Source organism: Coturnix japonica, chromosome 4, assembly GCF_001577835.2.
Source record: "Coturnix japonica isolate 7356 chromosome 4, Coturnix japonica 2.1, whole genome shotgun sequence".
Lineage (NCBI taxonomy): Eukaryota > Metazoa > Chordata > Aves > Galliformes > Phasianidae > Coturnix > Coturnix japonica.
In genome coordinates, this window is record NC_029519.1 from 38,155,897 (window position 1) to 38,180,440 (window position 24,544).

The window sequence follows — 24,544 nt, forward strand, 5'->3', positions numbered from 1 at the left end:
TGGAATGCATTAAACAGCACATGCTTGTGATACATCTTAGAATGAAGAAAGAAGGGGGAGAGAAATGTCTTGTGTTATTTACAGCCGTTTAAAGCCTATCATTCTGTATTTTGGTATTTTCCTAAAACTGCCCATGCAAGTGTAATTTTACATTAAGAGATCTGCGTGGACACATACACTAATTATTGAAAATCTCCTGGCACTAGAGACAATTTGAATGCTATTCTTGAAACAGTTTTATATGAATTAATTTATCTAAGCACTGAAAGAAACGGTCTTCAGATAATCTGGTTACCTTGTGAAGCCTTTTTATGGCTGAATTCTCTCACATGCTTGCTTATTCAGGGCTTACAAGGTTTGGCTCTGATTAATGGTTTACGGCCAGCTTGTCCCAATGTTAAATGAAAAACACATTCCTATGGCTGTGGCATTTGGTGATAAGTAGTTAGACTAAAGAGAAGATGTACTGTGCATCCCTTGGCTACAAAGTTGTGACTAGATTCAGCTCAGCCTGCAGAATGCTGCTGTGGATATTGCTGCTTTGCTGTAGTGATAGAGCAGTTCATATCAAAACAGCATGTGTTGCTGCTTATCTTGCATAGTAAACAGCAGCTTTCTAAATACACTGGACATATCGAATAGTGTGCCCTTTTTTTTCCTTCCTTTTTTTTTAATCTAGATTTATTAAAGTGGGAAAGAAGGTACAAGGGTTCTTACTGCTTATCAAGCCATTGCAGTCTTTGAAGAAAGCATTACAAGCAGTATATTTTTTAAAATGTATTTATTCTTATAAAGTATTTGTTCAAATATTTGGACAGTTTACCTTTCAGAGTTCATCTAGTTTTCTGTTTGCTGAAATACAACAGTGCCAGAGGCTAACCTCATGACATATTAGGAAGCAATTTCCTGCCCCCCATGCACTGTATTTTTGCTCAAGAATGTATGTTGGAAATTCAGAGGAGGCATTTTTTTATGTTACAAAGGAACAAAAAAGGTAAGGGATATATTACCTTAATATTCCAGAAAGAATGGAGTATAAGATTTAGGAATTAATTATTGACTGAGAACATGCGCATATTTAAGATATAGCACACTTTGTGGATGTAAAATAAGAAAAATACAATAAGTAATACAGATGTTATCGTAGCAGTAGGAAAAATCCATCTCTGTTTAGCTGTGTAATGTGCCTTTTCTGCTAGGATGCAAACATCAACAGCGGGGGCCAAGCTGTAACATCCAGAGAAGTGCCTAGATACCTGGGAGAGCTAAGCTCCCAAGCACGGAGCTCATTTTCTCTTCCTGCAAATTGACTGGCTCAGCAAACAATATTTTATTTAAGATTAACAAATAACTAATTCCTTAAGTATAGTGATGGTTATTTTGCAGTCTAATTTGGCAGGACAATAGCTAGGGCAGCTGATTGTTCATCATTTCAATAGTAAAGTCCCCCTTACTTGTTAGGTTTGATCCTTGTAGTGTAACTGGAGCCAATTCAAGTTACCAGAGCCTTGGCAATGTGTACCTGGAGCTTCCTCTGCTTTGCCAGACTTTGCCATTTCCTGCTCTGCTAACTACTTTACTTTCATGCACTGCTAATGGCTGCCACTGTTTTTCCCAAATTTTAGGCGCCCACTAACCCATTGTGTCTTCTGGCAACAGTTCTTGTTTGTTTGAGCACACAAAGCTATTCCCATAGTGTATGCAGAATACCATTAATCTGCTTCTCTCAATTAAAATCTCATGCCATTTTTTTCTTTTTTCTTCCATTCTGACACAGAAGTTACAATATTTAGATTAACATTAAGAGACAGCCTCAGCCCGGATAGTCTATGGAAATCTGAAAGTGTCTAATGCAGTTAAAAAGCTGTATTTTTTCACTTCAATATGCATTTCTTTTAACACTGATGCTTTTCAAATGTAGTAAGACTGCATATGTAAAATAAGTCTATTTCAGAGGTTCCCACTTGTATCTCTGATCTTCTCGCAAGGAAATGCTCTTACTTTACCACATTGTGTGGAATTTCTTTTTTTTTTTTCTTTGGGAAATGCATCACTACCATAAGCATGTATCTTATTTATACGTTAGCAGTAGATTCTTTTCATTTTTATCTGATCCTAGTGATAATCAAAAAGTACTCTAACGATTGAACTGCAATACAATATGTATGCACACTCTCAAAACTCTAAGGAACATATTCATCCTTCTATGTTTTTTGGGTGTTTGTTGTTGTTGTTGCTGTTTTCCGATTATAGAAGTGATCAGGCAATCAAATTAGAAAATTTGAAGTTTTGTCTTTTTCTTCTAACCAATGCTACTTGCCTAAAGCCATTCCCGAACAGAGAGGCAATTTAGTTCATGTTTCTCCTGCCGACCATCACATTACTGTAACAGCAGTAGTGAAAGCACAAGGCCTTATATTCATGCCCAATAACTTTTCCAAACCACTTACTGAGGACTGCATGGTCCTTGAAAAGAAATCAAATATATGCTACTGGCATCTGAATGATAATAAAATAGTTGGGACTTGAGTGTATTCTACCAGAAAACTGAAGTGGATTTTTGTTTATTTTCCATATTGGTTTGATCTTGAAACAGTAATGAATAAATTTTGTTATATATTTACAAATAAATGATTTATTCTCGCCTGAAAAATGTATTGCTCATGATTTAGATGCCAGGGATTTTGTTTTTCCCAATTGCATAAGTAAGATTTGATTACAGCTGTATCTGTAACACTAAGGAAAAGCCTTTTATATTGCCTCTGAATTTGACAGAGTTATGTAATAAATAATTCAGCATAGTAAATCTTAGTGCAGTGTTTTTTCAAGCTGTTACCGAATAGAGTAGCCAAGAAAATAAAACAAATAGACATGTTTAATCCCATTTTCATTGATAAAAAAATCAATCAAATTGGTTTTCTGTATTTAGGCTCATGAAGTTGTACAGCTATGGGATACACTTATTTATAGGAAAAGTAGAAGAGAATTGAGACAAATATGTCTCCATTTGTTTGAAATGCTTTTTAGTGGAAATGAATGTTAACATGCAAAACCACAAAAGTGTTTGTTCAAAGAAAGCAGAGCCTTCCATAGCATGAAACAAGAAAGTGATTTGATGAGGTAGGCTCATTCTCTACTTTTTTTTTTTCCCAAGATCTATTCTGAACTTGACTTGTGTCACAAACTACTTCTACATAATTAAAAAAATGTTCACACAAATGTCTTCTGTAGATTTCAAAATACAGAAATTTGTGGACAGGCTGAAAATTCTACTAAAAGTAAATAACTTAGGAGTAGACAAGGCATTTACTGTCAAAAAAAAAAAAAAAAAAAAGAAATCCTATTATGTACATTTATGAAATCACCATTCATTTCAAGATAATTTAACCAGAATTTTAACTGATGTGCTTCACACCATGCCCTTATCTGTGAGGAGGAATAAGATTATTTCATTAGTCTTTAAATGGCAATTCACTTTTCCCCAAAAAGGCAGAGTATTATGGGAGTCCAAATTCAGAATAGACTATCTGTTACACTTACTAACTAAAATAATGCAGACTCCTTCTCCACAGCAATAGATGGAAAACTTGTATAAAGCCATGCTACTGAAGTACATGCTTAAAGGGAATTTTGGTTCATTTTTTCTATGCAGATTCTTTTTCCAAATAAAAAAACAAACAAACATAATGCATTAGGAAAATTCAAAAATAGATACAAAAAATACCCTTCAGATTGCTTTAAAGAGTTATTATTATGCAAAATAGTAGAATATACTGTAAATTTATTTTTATGTTAATGTATTAAAATGAATTCTTATATAGTAAAGCATTTAGCATGTGGAAAATTCTCATTCCTAGTTACAGATGTCATGCTTGGACATTTCTAAATTGAAACATGCTCTTCATTAACTGTGGCCTTTACTTGGTGTGACTGTGAGACTTAGCATGAGTGAACTGATAGCAGTGGATATAAACAGTGAATAGTTCAGATTTGTACACAATACACTGAGTGGGCTGTGCTGTTTACCCTTTCTTAAGATCCCAAGCAATACCTTAACTTCCTTTAACTCATTTGGCAAGGCTAATTTTTTCTACTATGCCAACTGAATTATCAGTAATGTTCTTCTGAAAGAAAATAAGCAGGGGAAAAAAATGAGAAGCTGTTGAAATGTGCTTTTTTATTGTTAATTTTTTCAAGCAAGGTCTCTTCTCCATTTTACTAGCAGTACCCCTGTTCTCTTCATAATTATCATGCCTGGCTGATCCATAGACATTATTCTGCTATTACACATTTGCGCTGATACAGAATGTTTCTGATTTTCTTGTTTCACCCTAAGCTTCCCTTCATGCCATATGCTGAAAAATAAGGCTTGCTCTCCTTCTGTTGCATCTGTATTTAATGAAAACAGTAGATGCTTCAACTGAGATTTTCTTAAACTATCAATTATCACAAGCTATCAAGCATAAAACTTAAATTCATTAGTGCTAGGTGTAGAGTATGTTATTTCCTAGGGGACAGTAATATCCCTGATTGGAGCTAAAAAATTCCTGAACATCTGGTATTTGACCAAGTCAGTACTTTCTCTGGATGTCCAGATTATCTCACTTTACTCTGTTTATTTGACAGTCATTGGATAAGAATTTTGTGGTGGTGTATTAAATTAAAATAATAATAATAACCTTTAAGTATTGTAGAGATGTCACCTTCAAAAGTAATGAGGTTGTAAAAAAAAAAATCTAGCATATTTTCCAAGTGTTGTTTACATTGAGTAATGAGCAAAAAGTTAAATCGGGGTGTAAGAACTCTGCAATCAGTAAGTTTAGAGAGCACTTCATGAATTAACAGCACTGTTCAGATTGTTCTTGTGCCCCGCAGTGAAGCCTGCTGCAGAAACTTTGAGGCCCAGGATGAACACACGTGTACACAGATGATTCTGGTCCTTCAGGATTCTTCCCCTCCTTCCCTCACTTTTTGAAAAACCAAGATCTGAGTGAATGAACAAGCTGTTCATGAACAATGAGGAGCTGTTAGGAGGGTTAGGAGCAAGTCTTAGGGCTGGCTTTGTTTGCTGCACTAGGGCCTGCTTCTCTTTCTGTTCTTTATAGCTATGATGGCCTTACTCAATTCCTGTTTTGCCTTCAGGCAGAACAACCAGCATAGGATGGCTTGTCTCTCCCTGTCAATATCTTGAAAGTTTCATTCTGTAGCCTTCATAGTAAGCCTCTTGGTTCTCTTTCTCACCAGCATGTTACTCTTTTCAGTATACTGTGATTTTTTTCCATTGACTCTGGCTTTCTAAGTAGACTTCGGGATAGTTCGTTTCCAAACTAGTGTGTGCTGAAGGCAACTGCCGTCAGTAATCTAGGTAGGCAAGTCAGTAACAGAAGAGAACTTAATATGCTTACAGTGATTTGTAATGCTGGTAAGACTCCTATATGGCAAGTTGCTGCACAAGGAGAACCATTCAGGCCTAATAATTCTCCAGAAGTAATCCTTATTTTATTATTTTTTTTAATATTCAGCTTCTAAGGACTTTCTTTCTCTTCTTTGAGTCCAGCCATTAGAAACCACTTCTTTTTAACTGGAGCTCTTTTAGGAAAATTAACCAACTTCTGTACAGCTGGGAGGTGACTGTCTCAGCCCTAGCTAATCAGAGCAGCTGAAAGGTAAGAAGGCAAGTAAAAGCTGGGAGAAACTCCCTCTGGATTGTTAAAAGCCCATATGCCTCTAGGCATATATTTTAGTGTCAGGGAGTAGTCATGCTTCACAACTTCTAGTGTACCTTATGACCCATGTTCCTGTATACGTGCAAAAGCAATCTATATACTGTAATGGGTCAAATACTTGGGGCTAAGACGTCTGTCTCAGGGTTTGAATTATGGGAGCTTATTGTCACTGTACTATGAAACAGATCTGATGTAATTGAATTCTGAGTGACTCTGAAATGTTGTAGTTCCTCCCCATTTTAAGTATGAAATCATAAAAATTCACATTAGTTTTATGATGTGGTAATGTGCATCTCAGAGATATTTTAAAATAAAAATGACAAAATACCTTCTAGTAATGAAACAACATAACCAAAGAGTATTTCAGAATGCAATTTTCCCCCCTCGTAAATAACATCAAGTATTTTCATTAAGACTTACAGTGAAATTGTACATGTTTGTGCAAGATTTGGGATAAAAAGAATATTTTATCTGAAAATGAGCAACTGCAGCATCTTTGATTGTATGGCCTCTTTTAAACTTCTTTATGCCTGCAGTATGAAATACTTAGACCACTGACAGTGATTCACAGGCTTTAAGGATACTACTGACTGTTTCTCCCAGCTTGCTTTGCTTTCCTCTTCATCCCCTCCTGCAGCTGCTCCTGATCAGCTGAGGATTAGATAAAGTGGCCATGGTCACTTAGCAGATTTAGCTGGGAAGCAGATTAATTTTCTTAAAAGATCTCAAGTTAGAGGAGCTATTTTCTTGTGAGTGTGCACTGAGGAAGAAGAACGTAGAAGTTATGAGCTGATCAGTGAGGCGTAGAGGAACGCATATCTTCTTGAGACAATGAGTAGGCATAAAGAGCTGTGTCTTCTGTAAGAACAAAGAGGTAAAAAAAATGTTGAAAATAAAAAGACTTCTGTGTTTTCATTTTCTTTCAAGTGTTATTGTTAATTCTCTGCTCTCTCACTGGAAGAGAGAAAGGTATAGTTGCCTGCGGTAGGTACTAAGCAAGCCAAGTGAGTTGATGAGAATTAACTTGGGAACAAAAAGCTGGAATAGAAAGCCTGTCCTTTGCCTGGGAACTAGCAGCTGGTTTCTTTAGGGAAATGAAGTGACCACTTTCCTAGACCAAATTGGCAATGTGAAGACTCTAGAAGCACTGAGGACATCTGGCTGGTCCCTTGGTGTGCAAGGATGTTTAAGGAGCCCAGAGCAAAACATTTGGTTTCATTACTGTTTGTTCTGGAATGTTGCATGCCCTAAACCTTAATGCTGAAGCTGTATTTGGAAATAGCATGTGTAGGGAGGTGTTTTGCCTACTAAAGCACTGCATAACTGAGTGCTCCATTTTCTCAGATCAGTCAAAAACAGTTTGCTGAAAACTACCCCTTCATTTAGAATTATACTATGAAAAGTGGATTCTGATGCAAAAAGACTTTATTTAGCTTAATCTATACATTGAATTTTTACAGATAAAATGGCTTTAAGCTGACTGTGTCTCTGAAAGGAAGGCAACTGGGGTGAACTGAGGGTGACTTCTAATGTCTATTCTTCTACCTGCTTTATATATTTGCATTTGGAGTATCAGAACTATTTCTTTATTGGTTAGTTGTTTCACTGTAGAAATCTTAACCAGGTAAAATGCAGGTAGCAAGTACTGCACTGGCTCCAATCTGAGGAAATAGAGCCAAGAAAAATAACTTCTCTTGAAGAAGCAGAGATGGCATAAGATTTGTTCTGATGTTTATCTAGGAGTAAGAAGTTTGTCATCCCTATGAGCCAGTCTTGCACACTGGAGAGGGAATGAACTCTGTGCTGGAAGGTTTTTGAGGGCAGCTCTGTGCCTCTTCTGCAGCACCTGTTCTAAAACCTATGCTAAGTTAGGAACATCTCAACAGATTTTATTCTTTATGTCCTGTGTTTATCAATAAAGATGTTGGCAGAAGTTAATTAGATATGTTTCAGAGCCAATATACTAATTGAACTGTTATTTTTGTCTCTAGTCCATTCTATGCTATCAGTTTGAGACAAATAATTGTTTTGTTTCATTGTAGGGAAAGGTGAACATGGAAAGCCGTACCCTCTGACAGAGGAAGACCATGATGATTCAGCTTATAGAGAAAATGGCTTCAACATATTTGTTAGCAACAATATAGCACTGGAGCGATCTCTGCCAGACATCCGACATCCTAAGTATGTAAATTGTCCAGTGGACTAATTCACTCTAAGGTTTTTCTCTTTGAATATATCTAAATAAGCTGTTGTCCTGGGAAGTGAAATAGGAGAGCTCAGCAAAGTGCCAGTTTCATTAAATAGGAAATAGTAAATTTTTCTCTATACTTAAAACATATTCTCTGTCTTTTAAACCGGCTTCACATCTTATTATTTACATTTCGATACTATAGAAGACGTCTTTTTGTTATGAAATGATTTTAACAATATTTCTGGGTAGGGATTTCTTAGGTGGAGGTAGATAACACCTCACATTTAGAAAACTTTATTCAGGATCTCTCTTACTAGTTGCAGAGTTTTGTTGGCAGACTCAGAAGTTGCATAAACCTTAATTGGTTAACTTTTTGGACCAGTGTCTCAAAAAAATTTATCCTGGTTTGTTACATAAAAATCCTGAGACCTTGATGGGGTATAGAGAGGAAGAGAAATACTATTCCATCTCCTTCTTCCGTGCTCTGTTAGTAAAACTACTAGAGGTGGCATGTCTATGCTCTCTGTATGTTTTTGCAAGCTGATCTTCAGGTAACTTGTTTTTCACTCACTACTATCTGCATAGTCATTGATATTTCCCCATGCATCCCCAGAAGCCAAGTGAACAGTGTGTTCTGGGAAATGCTGTGGTAGAAACATTTTGGTGCTACACAAGCCTTTCTCTGCGCTCCCCTCCTCCTCCAAACCTAGCCCTATCTGTCAGTGGGTTCACTTGAGTGTCTCACTTGGGAAACTTGAACCTTCAAGGTATCATTTTCATGTTCTAGTTCAGCTAGTTCCTATGACTTCATGAAGTCTTGTGTGATGGATGTTGTTGTAGTGTCGTGAGTGAACTGACTTGTCATGTCCACATTACTTTCCTTAATTTAAACACTTGTAGCATAAGCTGTCCATTAGTTAACTGACTTCATCATCTTGTAAGACGTATTTCTGTGCATAGCTTGCATACTGAGAAGTATAATGAAGTGACAGAGTAGGCTCTGTGCTTCTGGTGGTTACTCCTTGAAACAAGTTAGGGTTTGGTTTAAAGAACCAAATAAAATAGTTTTGTGCTGTCTGTAGAGAAACTTTGAAAGAAAAACAAAAACCTTCATGAATGCAATAAAAATTGAGTAATGAATCTTGCATATTAAGAACAAAATATGTTTAAACAGCTGTAGTAGTTCCTATATTTCTGAAATCACTTCAGCAAAGTTACGTTATTACAAAGTCTTCAACCAAATAAACTTCAAGTCCCACCTCTTAAGAAACTGGCATTCTGGAAGTTTGCAGAGATAGAGATAGATAACCCACTCTTTTTAACCCAGACGAACTTTCTCCTTGTGCACTTTGGAAACTGAGATCAGGATTTGCAAAATATGTGTTTTGGCAAGGGAATGAGGTAACCAAGCAAGCACTTAGATGTTTGAGCTCTGAGAAGCTCTCAGGTTCTCATTTTTGTTGTGGGTGTTTTATCACACTCTCGCTTATTTCCTGTGAGTGTGACATTATTTAGAGTGCTTCAGAAAGATGTATTCAGGTGGATACTGCTTTTTTAAGAAATGAAAATGTGTTTGCTGTAAAAATCTCTGGAGGAATGAAACAGTTAAGTTCTATTTTAAGGCCACTTAAACAACTTTCCTGAGTCCTTTATATAATTCTGTTGCATTCCTTTAGTATCTTCCATATATTTTTTTTCTCTTCTAGCTGCACTTGAACCATATTTCTGTCATTTCTATGTGCTCTTTTCATGTCTTATTTCTGTACCAGGTTCATGGAAGTGGATGCTTACAGTGTCACTTTAACTAATCCTCTGTTCTTTGCTCACCGCCACCCCCCTGCCTTAAAAACAACCAACCAAACTTACAGAGCTGTTTATAGAGACAGGGCTTGCAAGACAGGTCAGTGCAAAGTGTATCTGAATAAGGAGAGATATTGTTTGTTTCTCATATACGGTCTTTGGTTTTCCCATGCAAATTCCATGCAGAAACTGAGTTTGGAAATGGGCCAGTTTTGTTTCCTATATAACAGCAGAAGGTTGGGGAAATTTTAGATGTTTATGTTGAAGGGAAAGGCATCTCTGGTAAGAAACATTCTTTTGCCTTGGAATACCTGAATTGTTGGAGGAGATAGTCAGTGGATAATTCAAGGTAAACATCCTGCCATAACATCTGAAAAATGTGTATAGCTTTAAGGCTGTTGTTCAGAGTGTAGAAAAAATGGCATTTAAGCATGTGCTTAGTCTTTGTTGTTCTTTTTTTAGTTATTATTCCAAATGAAAATCTGAAACAGAAACGCAATCTCAGTTCATTGGGACTTCAGGATGTTTTCAGTGAAGTTAAGGCTGCTTGTCACCTAAAGTTGAAGGCAGCAGTTGAGTTCTGGGAAACGTTTAGAGTTGGCCATGGATTTACTGTTTAAAGTTAAAATTCTGTACTTCTAGTAAAGATATTTCAAAACCCAAAGGAACTGGAGGCTGTTTGTTTTGCTGGCCTGAGCCATTTGCTTTAGCCTAGAATACAACAAAATTCCTAAAGACAGTAGATAAAATTGTGATCATTTTCTGTTGGAAAGGAAAACTGCTGTTGAATTGTCTAACAGTTACCATTGATTCTTATATCCTCTACATTCTCAATTAATCTGTGTTTACTGGTTTTGTTCCAGTAAAACCAAGTCTGATTCATGTTTGAATAATATTCAGTTCGGAATGGAATTCTGATGAGGCTTGGGGGAATGATTGCAATCACCTGTCCTAAATAGTGAATATGAATTGCGGTATATACTCTGTTTAAAACTCCTGATTCCTCGTAAACTAGAGCATCTGATTTTTTAGCTATTCATTCGTGAATGAAAAGAATTGAAGTTGATTCTGGTTGCCAAGAAACTGCAAACGTTATGATTCAAGATCTTCCATGTTGTAGATGTGCTCATGTATGTTTATTCCAATAGCATCTGTATCTGTGTGTCTGTGGTTTGTAAAGCACTCATTTATACTTGTGCGTGCATGAATGTACAAGTATTTGTTGGCTTACCCGAATAATCTATTACCAGAAATCTCATCTTTTTTATGTTTTCAGAACTATAGGTAGATCCATTTTATACTGATACCCTAAATAATTCATCTTGTGTACTAAGGATGCCCAGCCTGATTTCTGTGACATTTGTTTTCATCAGGCATGGTCTGGAGTCAGTGTTTCTAAGTGTGTGAGTGGCTCTTGCTGTATGTGGTGGGGGCAGTGGTAGCCCAGCAGGATTCCTCTCAAAGTCCAAGCAATGCTTGTTGATCTCAGATGCTATATTTGTTACAGGCCTCTAAAAAGGTGCAGCCTTAACGTACCTTGCCTTAAAAATAAAAACACTAACTAATGAGGTTCTTCTAATTTCGTAATTAAACAAACAAACAAACAAAAAAACCCAACAAATAAAACAAAACAAAAACAAATACATTTCACTATATTTGTTCTTCATAACTGAAGCTCTTCAACTCCTTCTCAGCAATAGAAGCTGAGAGATTGACTGTCTGGGTCTATTTCAAAACATTTGAATGCAGTAATGTTGCTATCCCTTTTATTTTTAAATGAAGCTTAAAAAAAAAAAAAAAAAAAAAAAAAAAAAAAAAAAAAAAAAAAACCAAAAAACGAAGGGAGTCTTCCTAAGATTTTTTGTTTGGCTGTGGATGTGTGGGCTTGTTTGCTTTTGTTGTGTTCTGCTTTATTTGCATTTTTGGGGACTCTTTGGAATAGTTATGGAATATTGTTATTCCTTAATTATATTTTACTAAATTTTGTGTTAACTCTTTAACTCCCAGTGCACTACATGATGTTATGATGGTGGAATACCTATAACCAAAAGTCATAAAACCATGACAACATAGAATTACTAGACTCATATGGGAGAAAAATGCATTTTAAAAATTCAAGGCTGGTGTTATAGTTCTATAATCATGCAGTACTTAATATCTGAATCCTCTAACATTCTGGTTGGCTTCTGCCCTCCAGTCCTAGTTCTTGTTCTGCAGCTCCATTCCCTCCAGATGAGAAGCTGGCTTCTCTGCTTTCCTTTTCTTTTCTTTTTTTTTAATGCTTAATGATGGAAAACTCCATGAGAAGCTGTAAAAGTTAGCTCAGAGGCACTCGAGTAATCTCTGCCCTAGTCAGTAGAAAAATAATTCCGTGCCATCTCATTGTTCAGAGGGCAGATGTCACTGCTATCAAGGGATGCTGAAGAGGCACTCTGGGTGTGCTTAACTGGAACAGTTACTAGCTAGCTGATGCAACTTTTTCTTTCTAACTTGCTTACTCTATGCTTAGTTTGACTGCAGGCTACAACCCACAGAATCTGCTAGCCCACTTCTGGTACTTCAGAAAAGTATTGGCTCAGACTTCTCTACAAAGGGCTGCCTTTCTTGGTATTGATGTTTGTTAGTATTATATTAACCTTATCTGGCCTCAGAGCAGCTGATAAAGCACAAATTGTGTGTCTAGAGGGGTAGTGAGAAAGCTGGAGGTTATTACTGACTGCTTTTTCCTGGTGCATTTACCGTGTAATGTAGTGAAGGTGGAAAGTCATGCGTGCCAAAACATGATAGGCAATGTCCCCATTTCCAAGCCTCACCAGATTGCTCTCTGCAATTGCTTCAGGGCATCTCATTCAAAGTGTAACTCCTCAAAACCAGGATCAGGAATATTTTATACTTGAGAAAACTTCCGGCCTTCTGTCATGCCTGCTGTCAGTTCCTCTGCAAGATATGTATTGGTAGTACCAATGGAATAATTTCTATGTGCTTTCTGGATGCTTTGTGTGCCTGTTTTTATGGCAGTAACATCTAAAATGGGGCCAGAGATTGATGATTTCATCTCCACCCTTTTGGTGAGGAGCAGTTGCTGCAGCATTGAGTAGGTCCATAAGGATAGCCCAAGATTGGTTGGTCTGTTTGCTGGGAAAAAAATAAAAAATAAAAAAAATATTATAATAATAAAAGAAGCAAGCTGTTTATACAGGTGCAGGAAAGTCGTTCATGTGGGGTTTGAATGCTTTGCATGTTGCCTGCATTGCTGTAAAACCTCTTGTACTGTTGAGAAAACAGCAAGCTGCAGTAAACATAGGTGTGAAATCTAAATACAGTAGGGAAAGGCATACTGAAGGGTATTTACCCTACAGCCAGTTCTGTGCATCTAGGATAGCCAAGACCGTTAGCTTTTGACAGTGGTTAAAACTTTTAGATCTCAAAAACAATACTGCTATTGGAAAGCACTAGTAACATCAAGATCAGGGAGAAAGACTGAATGTTCTGGAGTTCCAGACCTTTACAGTTCACAGGTGAATATAGTGATTATGTTTGCTGGCAATTTAATAGTTTCAGTTAAAGCTTCACTATACCTTCCTTGTTCTCTGATATCAATTCTCACTTCGTTTTGGGGCATTTTTTTTCATGCAGTTAAGCATCTATCATCTTACATAAGTTTGTGTACTGTTAAGCAAGTGAAATTTCAGCTCTAATACTAAAAATTCACATAAATTGCAGGTACACTCTTGTTAGCAACAGGATTGGCTGCTGTCTGCCATGCAGTATGGACTGGAAATGTGCAGTGAAGCTAGAATGAAAAAGCAACTTCTTTATTTTGGCTGATTGGATTATGAATGACCTTACTGAGTTCTGATTTCCCAAAGGCTACCCTGGCCACAAGATGTGGTAGCAGACGTGAGAACTTGCTGATCACACTGGTGTTTATGGTCTGTGAGGCTTGACTGCAACTTTTTCACAGCTTTTGCTCCCATGCCTGCTGGCCGTGACTTTGATGTTGCTGACAACAGTCTGACCTAATAGTATCTCACCCGTTATTTTATTTTATCTGCATTGAAAGGTGATATTGAAAGAAATATGTGAGCCTGGTTTCTTCCTCCAGTTTGTTTCCCCTGGATTCTTTCAGTATCCATGGCAATTGGCTTTTTGGATGATGCATACAGCCTACAGTCGTCCGTGTCTTTATACAGGTACATCGTGATTGTTCTTGCTTAATTTAGTTTATTACTGAATTTTCTAATACTAGCAGGCCTTGCAGCCTTTTGCACAGACAGACAGCTGACTGTTGTGTAATGCAGGAACTTCTTATAACCTGTTTGAGACCAACCTGACGTTAACTGCATCAAATACCCCCTAGTTCTTGCTCATGAAACCCATCAATACATTTTCTCATCTGGTCTGTACTTTAACTTTTGGAAGCTTTACTGTAAACTTCAATCATATATCCCTTATATAATTGAAGCTTTCTGGAGATGGGAAGGCTTGCATTCTCTGTCTATTTGAATGCAGGTAATGCAGCAAGCACTATATTATTTCACTAATTGGGAACAAAGAACTTAATGATGTTGGAGTAGCTTAATCCAGTGGCTTGACAAAACCTGAAAGTGCTGAGTCCTGAGCTTCGCACTTCCAGAAGAGAAAGATCCTGCTTCACAATGTTTACATTTTCCTTGTTTTAGGATACCTTGCAGTAGTGCTTATCATCACATAGTATAACATTGCAGGCAATTCTGTGCTTCCTCACTAATCAGATACTGTTCCTGTAATTCTGTGCTCTGATGTCATTGCAGTTAAGGAGGAAGTTTTGGATAAAATGGGTTCCAGACTTTATTTTGTGCTTTGAGTTCTATATGTGCTAATGTTTCATCCTCTCTGACACTTTAAGAGAATTTATAGATGATTCACAGTATCCTTTTGTATTCTCAGTCAAGTAGAATGTGGTTGTAATCTTGTATTTAGCTGCAGTATGTTTAGTATGGAGAAGATGTGGCTGACCTTTGACAGCCTGTAGAATAGCTCTGGAGCACAAGGTCAAGTGGTAAAAGAATACCTAGGATTTCTGGGACTGAAGACCAGTGGTAGTTGAAAGTCAAAGGTTGGTCTGTTACTAAAGCAGTGTGATTAGAATGTACTCTGAAACAATGAAAACTTGAGCTTTGATCCTCTTCATTTTCCTTAAGTCAGGAAGACAAACAGACTTGTATTAGAGGCTTTGTGTGGATTCTGTTAAGGTCTGCATGACTTCTGAGAGGCAATCAGATAAGTTTGCTTACTGTCATGAATGAATTTTGAATATGCTGATATTTTTATAATCTTCTCTCTCAAAAAAAAAAAACAAACAACAAAGGTGTGTGTGTAAATACATGTATACTTTTTTATATAAATCATGTTGCTTGCTTGAATAGGCATTCATAGGTGATGAAGTACAAGGTTAAAGCTGAAATACAGTACTAAGACAGGCTGATGTAAGATTCCCGTTAAGTGAGGAGTTTTGAGATAGGATAAAATAACCATATGCATTCTTTTTTTTCAAACCCTAGATTTAATATATATGGATAAATAGGTAAGTTTCTTAAGGCAAATTACAGAGATATATATCTTAAGATTTTGCCATGAGTGATGGAGTTTTAAACTTTGCTGTCTTGTAGAACAAGACTTTACCAGCATAGACATGCTTTTTGTCATATGGTTTATCTGTCTTGTATACTCTCTCCTTGGTTAGAAAAAACTTAGAAAAAACATTTGAATAATGAAGTGAGGCAAATGCTCTCTGAGTTCTCTGAGATTTTGGAGTGATTGCCTGTGATGGATCAAAATGACACAGATGTGAAATAACAAGCACCTAACTCTGCTTCATGATCTTGAGAAGTCACTATTGAGTGAAAACCCACATGAAGGACACAAGGCTTTTCCTATGTAGTTTCCAAAATGCATTGATTTTTTGTTAGTGCACTTAACAGCAATAATACAATTTCTGCTGTACAATTGCGTCTTTCTTCTTCTCTAAACATAGTAATAAGTTTTTGCAAAAGGTTTATTTGTTCCAGCAGGGAAGAGGAAGTGTTGTGACATTTGAGTCCCATACCCAGTAAAGCATTCTTGCTTCCCAGCTGAGAACTGCTGTGAAAGTAAAGATTACTTTCCCCTCCATCAGCTCACACCCAGGCTAATTTTACAGCCTTGTCAAACAGCAGTAGAAATTATCAGTTATCACTACTTTATCAGGTGCAGTTGACAAGGCTAGATTGGAACAGAAACACAGTGTGACTGAGGCTTGTTGCTGTAAATTGAACACTTTGACATGCTAAGACAATTACTATGTAAATCTTCACTGGAAAAATGTTGTGTCGTGGTAGCTTTGTCATTGGCTTGTCAGCAGCTGCGTGCCCACTGGGTGCTGTAGTTTCTTTTAATAAAAAGTCAGATCTGCTAAGAGAGCATGTACTACTGACAGAGACAGTGGAAGAAAAGTTGCAGGCTGATTCTATTTTGCTGTGACTTATTCTTTCTGTAACATGACAGAATTGGAGGTGGTCTACATTTATACGAAGTAACTGCTATAGGAGACTGCTACCTTGCTTTCTAAATGCAGCAGTGGGGTGTCTGAAAGGCATTTAACTTCTCCTATGCTATTATCTTTCAGAAAGGGCAGTTTACAAGGTAGTTGATGTAGAAAGCACAGAACCTGGTAACTGGCCAAGACATTGTTATTGGCATCCTTTAATGTGCATAAAATATTGCTGTTGTTATATCCACGGGGTCAAAAAAATTGCTGCTTTTATGAATCAACTTTTGCTGTGAAGCAGCTGAAGTGGCGCCAGCACTCTCTCCTTTATGATCATTTTTAAAGCCCATTTTCTTTCATTTGTTCTCCTACAGAGCTAGTGGATCTCAGTACATTTCTGTTAGCAGAGAAGCTGAAAAGATGCAAAATGTGGTTCTGCATCTTTTCTTAACTATATAATATTGTAGGACTATTATTTTTTTAATCTAATACTCATCAGGGCACTATACATAACTATTGCTATGCCTTGAAATAAAATGATGTCACTTGTTTGTTTCTGCCCAACAGAGTAGACTATTTCCTCTTCTGAGACTAAAAGGTTTATCAATAGTCTTAGTACTCTCAATAGTAGGTAGCAAGCAATTAGAACTATTCTGCAGTACCTCTTCTTATAGAGTAACCTTGTTTTGTATTTTATGAGGGCCTGCTGCAAACAGATTCCAGATGATTGTGGCAACTTTTTTTTTTCAAATTATGGCAAGATAATATTTTGGGAATAAAGCAACTGCTATTCTTTTAACCTTCTAGAAGTCTGCCTACAACGTCAAAACTGATTCGAGAAGTGTTTTATTAGGGAACTTAGTTTTAACTCTTATTTCAGCCTAGCAGAAATCCATGTTTTGAAAGAATAATTAACATCAGTCTTATATGTTTCTGAGTGAGTGAAAGCATGTGATGGCCCAGCTATAATAACATAATGAAGGAACAGTGTTTTAAGATAAGCAGGTTGCAGAGAGTTCAGTTTGTCAGTTCTGTATGCTTAAGATTTCACTATACAAATAATTTATTCATAAATTCTACCTTAACTTTTTTGTTAAATAAATAAATCTTGATTTCACAGTAGCCAGATTTTGGTGATATTTGCATTATGCACTTATAATAAATAGTATTATATAGCTCTTCAAGTTCTGTTTTTCAAAACAGTGGGAAAATGACAATACTACTGGGGTTGCTGAAACACAGCTGTATGGAAACAGTTCATAGATCATAGCCTGAACCAGTGATTGAGCACCTGGTGAAAGGGAGTGACCAGCTCTGGGAGCATTGCTGTGAGCAATTCATCTGAGCAACCAGGAGTGAACTTTGGGTCTGTCCTTCCCTAACCTCTTTTAAGGGGTGGCAGCCTCAGGGGAAAGTTTTCTTTACAAGATTGCCTCCTTTGGAGTGTTTGGTGAGCCCAAATCCTTGGAAAGTTGTAAGCTATTCATTCTTTATTAACAAATTGTGACCACTGCCTTTCTTTGGTGTTCTGCGTCTGATTAAAGGCAACCATATCAACTGTGCTTAAAGTGGCATATCATTACAGAGTCATAGAATTGCAGGAGCTGGAAGGGACCTCAAAATCATTGCATCCAACTCCCTGTGAAAGCAGGTATTATCCTCTGATAGGTTGTACAGGTAGGCATCCAGATGGGTCTTGAATATCTCCATAGAAGGAGACTCCACAACCTCTCTGGGCAACTTGTTCTAGTGCTCCATTACCCTTACCATAAAGAAGTTCTTCTACATGTTTGTATGGATCTTTGTGTGTTCAAATTTTAGGCCATTACTCCTTGTCCTGTAAATACACACCACAAAGAAGACCCTGACCTTATCCACTTTTCTCCTGCCTACCTTTAGATCTTTATAAACATTAGTCAGATTTCCCTCAGTCTTCTTTTCTCTAGGCTGAACGGACCCAGGTTGCTCAGCCTTTCCTTATATAGCAAATGTTCCAGGCCTTTTATCATGTTTGTGGCCCTCCTCTGGACTCCTTCTAGGAGATCCCTGTCTTTTTTGAACTAGGGAGCCCAGAACTAAGCACATTATACCAGATTTGGCCTCACTAGTGCAGAGTGGGGAGAATCACCTCCCTCAGCCTTCTGGCCATGCTCTTTTTGTTGTGCTCCAGGATGCCACTGACCTTGGCCACGTGGACACGCTGTCCTCTTGGAAGTCCTTTGTGCTTTGAAAATTAGTTCAGAAACAACTCATGCCCTGGAGTCCTCAGTTCTTAACATCTACCGTTAAAGTCCATGGGGTACAAAGTATAGTAATGTGTTGTTAAATTTTGTAAGAAATATCAATTAAATGCTCAAATAATGTGGAAGAAAAGCTTATGGAAAGAAAGGCAAGACTGCTCAAGAAGAGCAGTATCTGGAAGTGTAATTCAAGGTTGATAACTTTTGATCTGCGGTGATAAGCTTGAAAATACCATTGCATCTGATTTATCCACAAGTTTGGTGTCAGTGGAGCTTTGTCATATTTTTTTGTATGCACACGTTTGTGTACAATGTTTATTTAAGTCTAAATTCTTAATGCTGTTACATAATTCTGAAGATTGCAGCAAGGGAATTGCATAATGTCTCTTGTACAGTCCTTGAACAGCACAGAAAAATATAATGGAGATTGTGGAAGAATAGTCAAATAATGTGCTCTAATGCTAATCCTGGAATAGTTATGCTCATATCAGTAAGGGTAGTGATGTTGAGTTTCAATGCGTAGCCAGGACTGATTACTGAGAGCACTTTCATGATAGTACTACAATGGAAGCTGAAGCAAAGGGGGAAAAAAATTCCTCTGACTTCAAATATTTTGTCTATGGAATTGAGGGCAGAAAACTTATTAAATGTCATGAGAGCTTTTTTTCTTCTCAATCTGTACGTTAGTATAAACATACACACATCTCATTCAAATGATCTGGTTTACAACATGTGCAAAATTAAGCTGTAGGCATCAAATGACCTGTCTTTGCCTTTATTCGCTATATAGATCCACTTTGTTATTACAGACTTCTCACAAATAAATTTACTTGTTAATCCATATGAAAATACTACCAGGTAAAAAACTGATCCTGATGGAACTCAGCTAAAAATAGCAAATAGTTTCAAATTAAAATAAGATAAAATCAGAAGACCCAGCAATCACGCCTTTTTTTATTCAATCCACCACTGATTTTTGTCTTTTTAATTCTTTGATCAGACAGTGATGTGACACTAAGGCTCTCAATTAATACATTCGCCTTTATCAGCTGCTGTGTGATTTGTTCATGAAAAGGAAAGTATTAAGTAATGTTGATTGGCATCAACTGTGTTAATAATCTTTCTGTATTGAATTAGGTCTTGGAACAAATCTTGACTTCATTGAAACTGGCTGGCTGAACTGCCTGTCTTTCTTAAATGTACCATCCTTTTTTGAGGTTGATCTTATAATTTATTTCCATGCCTTTGTGGATTTTCTAGTATCCCATACTTTAGTGTATCTGAAGAATGCACTTCTTTATTCATTATTTCATTATTCTGTCACTTTTTCTATCTGAAATACACTTAGTCAACATAGTGCATTCATTGAAAATATACAGATAAAATGCAACGCATTGAAGTTGAAGCTGGTGATTAAAATGTATGTGTGCTATTGTTATGATTTTTCAAGATAGCTGAGAGTTTGCACTGCAATTTCAGTGTAATGTTTTGTCAAAACTTCAGTGAATGTAGTTCACTTTCATTTAAATATAAATACCATGCCAACTTTAATGAATTAATGAATTTAAACATTGTTAAAATTGGTTGTTAAAGGTCATCTCTTATAGTTAGTGTTATTTATTTGTGCAGTAGAACTTGATTTTGTCATTTTGTTATGTTTTGGTATGACTAAATTCTATAAGGAATTATGGATGACTTTTTAATTAGAATTTCTCACCTCTTTGGAGAATCAAAAATCTCACTTTTGAAACATTCATTCCACAGCATATGTAAGCTGTTAATTAAATGAATTTTAGAAAGTAGACATAGTGAATACTCCAAGCACTGTTGTCTTGATGGGTTTAGATGACAGCAAAATGCAAGATATAAGGAACCACACAGATGGACTTTGATCCAATGGTGTGTGCATGTATATGGCCTCTGATTATTCTTTTTGTAAAGCTGATATCTTAGCAGCAGGCATCGAACTTTGTTGTTATTTCAGTCCACAGACCTTTCCTGTGTCTGACAGATCTGTTCTATGGCATAGCACAAGCTACGCTCTCCTATAGATAAGCTGGATAGAAATTCAAATAAAATAGATTTTTGTGTTATGCCTTCTAAAATATACTGATCTGCTATTACAGTTAAGTTTCATGTCATAGAGCAGGAGTTTAAAAATGAACAGAATTTAACTTGCTGAAGAAAGATAAGTAGGCCACCACTATGAAACCTAACAGACTGCCTTAACAATAGAAGATGGAATTTAAGGTGGAATTTCTATGTATTTGACTTTTTTTTCTTTTTTTTTTCTTTTTTTGAGAAAAGTAGGAAAAGTGCATTTCAGTGTTTTGTGGCTTGTATTGCCAGTGAATTCATTGTAGCCAAGTATCTTTGTAAGGGCTAACCAAGAAAAAGTGTATATATAAGTGAGGAAAAAGGGTCACAGGTAGTAGAATGATGGAGACATGTTAGGAAAATCTAGGATGTCTTTTGCTCTTATATTCTAAGCATGGTTCCCTTTTGGAGTTAATAGAATCATCCATTCTGTAAGAAGAATGAAATGGTTTTAAGCTATTTAAGCATCCATGTCACTTCTTCTCACGAATTACAGTATGCAATTACTCTTAAACCTTTCCTATCCATGTAGACTTCAGGTTACAGTACTGACCTATGCAAATACAAAGACTTCTTTACAATCTGGTTAAAAAAGCATGAAGATAAAGGTGTAGATAATTGGGTTTCCCTTTAGAAAGGACATCTTTTTTAGAAAGAAAAAGCATTCTGGGGTTTGAGTGCTCATTTTTGTATTTGATTTTACGGGTTTGTTTTTGATGTGTTTTTTTTTCTCCTCCATATGAGATGAATAATTTTTCAGTTTTAGAAACCTACCTAGTGGGAGCTAAATATACTACAGGGAAAATCTCTTGCTTTCAGGAAAAACATTAGATGTATTTGTTCTAATCTCAATATCATTTTTAAAAACAGTAGTGGTTGGTTTTGATCAATGGTTTTCTTGGTTTTCAACTGACTCAGATATCTGTGAGTAGTGGATTCCCTTTGTTTTACTCAATCCCACAGCTAAGTAGAAGATTTCTACTTAGAAATGCTCTTGCAGAGTAGCTGTACTTTTTTGCAGTGTGTGTATATGTTCTCCCAGCAGATTGCTTAATAAAATATTTCCATGAAGTTCTTTATGCAAATGGATAGTCATTAAATTCAGTGTTTCCATGTTCTAGGAAGAAATGGCTTACAAACTTAAATAGTATTTTAATAGAACATTTAAATAATGATTTTCAAGTAACACTTGTGAAGTAGAAATGCCAAACTGGCTGCAAATATATGTAAATCAACATTATAACCTACTGCAGTATTTGGTTTGAAGTTATTCTTTCTAAAAAACACTGATGTTTGTACATCTAAGTTGAAAGTCAAAGGTTTTGTCTGCTTTTTGTCATCTTTTATTGCACAACAGTCTGTGCATGTTTGTATGGATACCTTGGTCAGGGTGCAACTTTTTCTTGGAGGAGGAGTACTCATTCAGTTTCACTGTCCTCATTGGAATTGGCTGACAATGCAGTGCCATGCTGTTGGTAGAACATGTCACTTTCATTTATTTTTTCTTTTTTTAATGCAAAGGATAATGACTTATCCATTTCAGTAATTAAACATTATTCATGAAGTACTTTTAGATATGAGGAGAAACTGAATTGCCAAGGCAGTTATTTGCTTTTCAAGAATATGGGATTTCTTAGCATATGGTCACATGTGAAAACAAGTTACTATTGGAAACATAAGTTTAAGTGCTGGTATTAAGTTAGATACTGTTGAGTTAAGATGTCAGTGTAGTTTACATTTTGTTATTTGCATCTTCAGAAGGTGTTGCTGCTACTGTATGTACAGCTGTTAGGATTGTTTTGGATATCTAGATGGGGAGCTGGATTTGTACTTGTGGATACTGTTAATTTGTGTTGTGAATACATCAGCTGAGCAGCCAAAATTATTGCTAGTAAATGCCAAGGCAGACTTTACTATATGCTTACACAACTGTTTTCTTCTCTCTCTAGCTGTAAGCACAAGGTGTACTTGGAAAAGCTACCAAATACCAGCATAATTATCCCTTTTCATAATGAAGGTTGGACTTCCCTCTTGAGAACCATACACAGTATTATTAACCGCACTCCAGACAGCCTGATTGCAGAAATCATTCTTGTGGATGACTTCAGTGACAGAGGTAAGGCCCAACTGGTTTTGTTTTATTTGAAATCTGTAGTGAAACGTGGTTGAAATGAATGTTTAAGGAAAAACTGAGGAAGAAATAATTGCTGAAGTGCTTTCCTTGAACTAATGTGTGATGTTTATCTGGGGGGGGGGGGGGGGAAATAAAAGACTTGTTGTTAATTTGATGTTATCTTGCCTTTTTTTTTTTTTTTTTTTTTGCCTCAATGGTGAAAAGAGATTGACAGTTCATTCATCTTTATCGGTATAGTATTTTGAATATATTCTTTCTGAAATACTGTGAATTATTAGGGTTTCAACTCTTTTTATTCTTTTTTTCCCTTAACCTTGGTTTTCACTCAAAAAACGTTTAGCTTTGGCCAGTTTGGATGTAATTCATTAGACTTCAATCCTGTAATTTTACTGTTAGTAAGCTTCATAATTTGTTACAAAGTATCATACAGAGAACTGAGACAGTTTTGATTAGAATATAAAAAAAGATGGTTTCCAAATTGTTAATCAAAGCTCATGTCATCTCTGTATGACAAAATCAAGAAAAAATTACATCGTGTAATAAATGTAGCCATCATTACTTGAAAGCAGCGCAGGAATGGAATGCTGTAAAGTTCCATGTATGAAATTTAACAGTTTCTAAAGTAAAAGTCATACATGACAGTGGTATGGAACTTGGAAGTCATTTAGTTTTTTAAATTCATGAATTTATTTATTTTTTAGGACTTTAATCATCAAGAGTATTGACTTATTCTGTTTCGTTTTGATTTGTGTGTGTGGGGGGGGGTGTTGGTTTTTACTGTAACATCGGTTTCTAATGTTTGTGTGAGCCTCATTCTGATTACACTGATACACAGCAAAGGAGAACAAACCATGCTCTGTGCCAATCTGAAAAAAAATTGTCTCAGATAGGAGCTTTATAGCAACAGATTTCTGACTTGTTACTGTGAGAAACCCCTCCGTAAATGAGATGAAGTTTAGCAGGGAAATAACTTGCAGGGAAGTCTTCAAGTTGGCTCAGTGACATTTCTGAAAGCTAAAATCCTTATGCTGTGAGAGTGGCTATTGAGTCTATACTTGTTCCATATGTTAATATTGTAGCATTTCGCTAAGGAAGGTCCTACTGACTTGTTGTGATATGCTTTGAAATGTGTATTTTAGTGTCTACTTCCCAGGTACTAGAACAAGCATTAATACTATTATACAGGAAACTGCACCATGTCTGTTGCTCTTTTTTTGCATGGCCCAGCATAGGTTCTGCTGCTTGCTGAAAGTATCTTGAAAGCAATTCTCTATAATATCAATTCCTATAAAAATTATAGAAATCTTTTAAGTCTTCCTCTATTCAGGTTGTATGAGCCTGTCTTCTCAGTGGAACAGTTTTCAACAGGAGATGAGTTATGCAGCATGGAAATGCATATGATAGTGTCTGGTTTGAAAGTCTGAAAGAAACCTATTTAGAAGGCTTAAATGGAGCTGGGCCTGGAACTATTGTGCTGTGGGGAAGCTTTGCTCATCTCTTGTTGTTGCTGTTGTTATTATTAAAATGCAGCTTAGAAATGTTATCTTGAATAGTTGCCAGTTTTGAGTTTGAGCATAATTGTTAGCACAGTTGTATTTTGGGAAGATCTTTTTTAATGTGCAAGGAAAATGCGCTAGTATCTCAACCATCTGAACCAAAAAACCTTGAACTTCAAGTTAGGTAGAACCATTTTGGTGTCTTTGAAGTGAGTTTATTTCTTGTGTTTGTTATAACTTAAACTATATCTTAAATGAGGCTATATCAAAGGATTTGTGTGTGCTTTTTTTTAACCTTATGAAGACACGTAGCACAGATGTTTTATGTTGGAAGAAAGTCTGATACACCTAC

General features: G+C 36.4%; 1 protein-coding gene across 1 annotated transcript in view; it reads left to right on the forward strand.

Moving 5' to 3' along the window:
- Positions 1-24,544, forward strand: part of GALNTL6 (polypeptide N-acetylgalactosaminyltransferase like 6) — a 429,124-nt gene that overhangs the window by 158,618 nt on the left and 245,962 nt on the right. Inside the window, exons 3-4 of the mRNA XM_015861609.2 lie at positions 7,769-7,907; positions 22,512-22,678. Of these exons, the coding sequence (XP_015717095.1) occupies positions 7,769-7,907; positions 22,512-22,678 (306 nt within the window). The remainder of the gene's footprint in view (positions 1-7,768; positions 7,908-22,511; positions 22,679-24,544) is intronic.